At 36.2% G+C, this 5,910-nt stretch overlaps 1 protein-coding gene across 1 annotated transcript; it reads right to left on the reverse strand.

The window, feature by feature from the left end:
• Window positions 1–557: 557 nt before the first annotated feature.
• On the reverse strand, window positions 558–3,534 carry LOC137409996 (early endosome antigen 1-like; the record flags this gene model as incomplete). The annotated part of the gene is made up of 7 exons (XM_068095623.1): window positions 2,853–3,534; window positions 2,561–2,653; window positions 2,102–2,194; window positions 1,608–1,808; window positions 1,378–1,485; window positions 1,059–1,154; window positions 558–632 (listed from the first exon to the last, which is right to left on the reverse strand). Coding segments are annotated over exons 1-7 (1,348 nt in total), but the record flags the coding sequence as incomplete, so codon positions are not given.
• Between the last annotated feature and the right edge of the window lie 2,376 nt (window positions 3,535–5,910).

A 5,910-nucleotide genomic window follows, 5' to 3' on the forward strand; every position in this document is an offset into this window, starting at 1 on the left:
AATTCAGACAGCTGGTTGAATAAATTTATTGTTATGTTTACGGTGTAATGGTTTCTCCCTTTCTGAGCTATTGCTTGATTCACTTTGTCTCTCATGTAAAAATAAACTTCCAAGGTGTTTGGAAACCTAAAAAGATAATATAGCTCAACATTATTCTACGTAATCTGTAGGGTTAGCTCAAATTTTTTTGCAAGAAACTTGATTAACTGCTCAGAGAACACCTTGCAGTTATTGGCTCAATTTCCGCTGAATCATTCACTGTGGTCCAGTATGATAACAGTTTGGCCATTTATTTAAATACTCAAGTGAAAAAAGAATCAAGCTTTACTATTTATGTAAATAATAGTGATATAATCAAATAAAATTGTATACAAATAAAAGAATGGTCACCGGGAGTGTTTGTATGTACAACCAGTGGTGCGTAAATACTCAGGTGGAAAGAGGAAAAAAATTATGACTTGCTCTTTGCTTATGTAATAGAAAAACACTTGAACACAATTCATATCCAGATAAAAGAAGATGTTGGTGTTAACTGTCTGGATCGTGATATTGATTACCGGTAGAATTCGTATCGCCTGGAGCCTGCAGGTGCATGGTAAGTTGTTCCAGCCTCTTCTTCACGGCAACCATATCTACAGTAAATAAACATATTTTTTCCGTTATAATTAATATAAAAGCAAGATTATATCTTATTCACGGATTAGCGTTTTAATGAAAAACTCATAAGTACTGCCTCTATCAATCTACTTAAGTTAGTCTAAAAGTCGAACTGCTGCCATTTGATTGTAAGTCATTTAACTTCACACTCTGAACAAATCCTGTAAATTCTCACATGTTATGAAATTCTAGCAGCATCAAAATATTCTCATAAAGTTATCAAGAGTTAACAATGATTGGTTCATAACGATCATAAATAGCCAGACCATTAGAGTGATACCACAGCTAGTATATAGTACTAGTGGGCAATTTATAGGCTACTGGCAATCAAGGGTACTATTGACACAAGACCGTAGGTAAAGAGTTACATGTCTAGCTAAACATGGATAAAATTAAAGTACCTGCTCTTTGCTGTCTAACCTCTTCCTGTAGCAATGAAAACTTCCACTCACTTTTGTTCTGGAGTATGGTTGCTTGTTGTCGAGCATTTACCAATGCTACAAAAGGGGAATAAAAATAGAACATGCTATTAAATATGTCATGGTGTTGTTGCTTTTATTTGACAATCACAGTTGGTACTGGACACATTGATACTTAGCTATCCATTGACCTGTATACCAAGTTTTTGATATGTGTTGTCAATTATATAAGTATCTAGCTCCTTTCATCATCTGTATTATACTAGCAATAGACTGGTAAAACATTCACATGAGAAGTTACCTCTAGCTTGCTGATCAGCTTTTTGCTGACTCTCCCTCTGTAACGCTGATATTTTCAGCTGAGTTTTCTTCTGCAGATTACTAATACTCTGTTGAGCCTCTTCTAAGGCTACAAGATACAACAATAGTTTAACAGCTTAGGTCCTATTTTTATTTGATCAAGATAACAGTATTTGGATAATGGGAATGAGCATGATAGCCAACCTTCTTTGTGTTAAGAACAAGACATACCCTTAGTCGTCTGCTCATCTGCACGCTGAAGATCATTGGTTCTTTTATCTAGTCTTTTCTGCAGAGCTGAAAGTTTCAGCTGACTTTCCTTCTGTGAGGCTAAATCTTTCTGTTCGGTATTTTCCTGTACAGTTGAAACTTTTCGTTCTATTTCCTTTTCTATAAGGTCTACTATTAGCTGCTGTTGAACATCAGGCAAAGCTACAACACAGCAGATGATGAAAAGAACCTACTGATACATGTTAAGACCTGCAGTTATCAAAGACAGCAGGAGAGATACAAATTAATACTTAGAAGTATGTTGACCTGCATAAGAAGACTTTAATATGCATTGTCAATTATAGAAGTATCCAACATCTCTCTCAGTACTACTTCCACAATGGACTAATAAGATATTCATATTGGAAGTTACCTCCTTTCTATTAATCACTTTTCTACCTCATTACTACACTGACAGGGAACAATAAGATACATGTATTTACATAAAAAGCTACCTCCTGCTTGCTGCGCGGAATTTTCCTGTAGAACTGAGAGTTTATGCTCACCTTCCTCTTGTGATGTTATCGGTTGTTGCGCGTCAGCCAATGCTATAGCATAGTAAGAAATAACAATTTTTGTTCAATTTTTTTTGTACTACTATTGTCTGCTGCTGAACATCAGGTAAAGCTACAACATAGTGAATGAGGAAAAGAACCTACTGATACATGTTAAGACCTGCAGTTATCAAACACAGCAGGAGTGATACAAATTGATACTTAGAAGTATGTTGACCTGCATAAGAAGACTTTAATATGCATTTTCAATTATAGAAGTATCCAACATCTCTCTCAGTACTACTTCCACAATGGACTAATAAGATATTCATACTAGAAGTTACCTCCTTTCTATTAATCACTTTTCTACCTCATTACTACACTGACAGCGGAACACTAATATATTTACACTAAAGCTACCTCCTGCTTGCTGCTCAGAACTTTTCTGGATGCCTGAGAGTTTGTGGTCACTTTCCTTTTGTGATGTTATTGGCTGTTGCGCGTCAGCTAAAGCTACAGCACAGCAAGCAATAAAAATGAATGGCAGATGCATGTAACACAAAATGACTGATCTTTTTGATACAGCAAAAGCTAGAGTATAGTAGATGTGACTTTTATCAGATTTGTTACAACATATACTATGGACTAGAGCGGGTTAAAAAGTAGAGCAGATCATGTGAGTAGCTGGTATCACACTGTGTAACAATCCTACCTTCTGTCACTGGCTGTTTCTCCCATCTCTTCAGGAGCTCTGCTGTTTCCTTTTTTTCCCTAAGCTCAGCAATTTCTATTGGCGTCCTTTTGTCTATATCTTTCATGCTAAGGAGAGAAGACACGGATGAAGGAGGCAAGGATTGTAAAATGACCTCAAGAGCATCTCTTTCTCCTTTATGTGCCGCATTATGTAGTGCAGTGTAGAGGCGATCGTTCTGTTTTTTTAATAGTTTTTTTCTCTGAGATGAAGAGAAATAGTTAAGGATAGATTCTATGCACTCACTCTTTCCACACCATGCAGCCAAAGCTATAGATGTGCTACCAAATTTACCCTTTTCCACGGCAAACTCATATTTCCTTTCAGCACTGACTGTGTCTAGCAGCATCTTTACACTTTTACTGTCTCCTTTCGATGCAGCAATGTGTAAAGCTGTACGCCCATCAGTTTCCCTCTTTTTCCAGAGCAACTTGTCTGCTATTCCTTTAAGGGGATAGAGGAGCAGACAACATGTTTCTGTGTGGTCTTTCTCTATAGCTATCATTACAGCTGTGCATGAGTCATTTATGATGGTTAGTAGCAGCTTTAGTAATTCAGCTGGTGTAGTAGTCTTTAAAGCTGCCTTCAATAAAGGAATCTCTATCTTTGAATCCTGAACATACTTTTTTAGCATGCTTTCCATCTTAACTGTAAAACATGCACTGTAGTTTTTTAGCTATTCCATATAGTAAAATATGACACGGAAACAAGGATAAAAATGTGATGAAGTTGTTGACTTAGAAAGTCGCCAACCATAATAGAGTGGCTGCAGGTAAACACTAGATATTTACATAATATAACAAAAAGGCCAGTGATATAATACTCTGACGGAGCTGAGAAAGAAGGCATCAACAATTATGCTACATTATGTATTTGCTTTATTATATTATGTATGCTAATTATGTATTTGCTTTCTTGTTTTCTTATTCTCCTGCATTGAGCTATATTGTAAAAACCGACAACTAGATACAATCAGTAGATGCAACTGATTCTGACCAGAATAAAGGAAAGAGAAGCAAACAAACTTCAGTTTGAGAACACCTCACTCTAATTAAAACGTAGAAAAGAAACATAAAATATCTACAGCAGAAAGTGTTTGCTGGTCAGATTATGAAGGAGGAATGAGATCAGAACCTCCAGCCCTTAACTTGACATCACTATAAGATTAACTTTATGAGTCTTCTCAAGGTAAAATGTGATAGTCTCAGAAAGTCAGCGTTATATTATAATCACACTAACTCAGTGTCTTCCTTCATCTACTCTATTATTTCCAGATAGTACAATTTCAACAGGTGTGAGTATAATCAAAGTGTTATACTTACCTGTTGCTATTTAGTTTTGTACCTACGCTAACCGCTACAAACTTTGTTATGGCTTGTAGCTAGACATAATAGTCGCTTAAACCTTCATCTGTAAGTTGGTCTCTTGATTGGATGAGCTAAATAAGAGTTACCCAAATAGCCACCGATTATGATTTTAATGAATATTGATTGAAGGAAAACAAAGTGTTTATGGCTGCGGATTTTTTATTGGCTGTTTCTCCAGCCTTGTAATTAGCTTGTTTTGCTAAAGGTTTCTTAATTCATGTGAAGTTTATCTAAATCAAATTACTAAAAAGAGCCACTTGCAAAGTCAGCAATGATTGTTATTAACCAGTTTGGTAATACAGTTTAACAAAACTTGATTTGATTTTATTAGGTAAATTCATAACACTTTGTAATCTATAGATACATAGAAATAATTTTATCTGGCAATCCTTTAATACTATATACCTTAATAGAATTAATTATGATAATTAAATACAATTCAATACAATTATTACTTATTGATTAACATGTCAGCCCATACCACAATTCATACACTCAAGTTGGTCAATCGCGGCATGTGGCTTGTCCACAAAATTAGTCGTGCTTCATGGTCACCTGATCTTTTCGATGGGCAATCTGTGATGCATAAGGTCAAATTGCCCCTAATATCCTGCAGCCAGTGGAAAAGTGCATTTTATCTCTATGTCTATGCTGAGCCTGAGGTTGCTTGGAAAAACAAGCACTTCAGTGTCAAAACCAAAGCTGGTGGGTATGAAGCCTGCGTTCTCAGTGTTCTTCTTTAGGAGCAGAGACGTGGGCAATTTACAAATTACCGGAATCCAAGCTTGGTGTGTTTCACACCAAGAGCCTCAGGTTTATCCTTAGAAGAAACTGGAAAGAAAACTTACAAATGAAAATCTCTTCAGGTTGACTGAATCTGCTACTCTTTTTACCAGACTGATGTTTATCAGACTTCGTTGGACTGATCATGTCAATCAAATGCCAGCTGGAAGAATCCTTCATCAGCTTTTCCGTGGTGTATTGGAGAACGGGACCCGCCCAGGTGGCAGACCACATATGCTACTTAAGACATACTTAGTCAGGATCTCAAAATTTTTACATTGACCCTGACACCTGATTCTTGTAGTTGAAGTTGATTTATTCAATCTTGACTAATAATCCTTGTCAGGCTTTTAATTGGTAATTTTTGGTGAATGATACACCACACGTTTGTTCAGCAAGGCCGATTGCTAGCTTTATATTTTTTAAGCATTTATCATGAGCTACCACATTGTCGAAAGGTTCGAGAGTGATGCAGTTTCATTAATATGCCATGTGTAGCGTTATTATGGGTATCATGATTCTTGCCTAGTTGTTAACATGCATTGTATGTTTCAAGAGAAGAGGCAGAGTAAGAGCAAGAAAAGGCCCAGGAGAATCTCAATAAATTGAAGAATGCAATTGACAACAGTAGAAAAGCAGCAACCACTTTTACTGGTGAGAGTTGAAGCTAAGGAAATATTGTTATTAAATCAATGCACTGTTGTGTGCTTTCTATTCTTGTTTGTACTTTTGAATTACTAATATTGATTCTCATAGAATAGATACTTCAGCTTGTGATATTGAAGTTGGTGGTTGCAGTCGAGGTGATTGCAAAACAAATACTTGCTACATAGGTATTAAAGACCCAACACACCTACCACATGGATTAT

The sequence above is a fragment of the Watersipora subatra genome, unplaced genomic scaffold, assembly GCF_963576615.1.
Source record: "Watersipora subatra unplaced genomic scaffold, tzWatSuba1.1 SCAFFOLD_306, whole genome shotgun sequence".
Lineage (NCBI taxonomy): Eukaryota > Metazoa > Bryozoa > Gymnolaemata > Cheilostomatida > Watersiporidae > Watersipora > Watersipora subatra.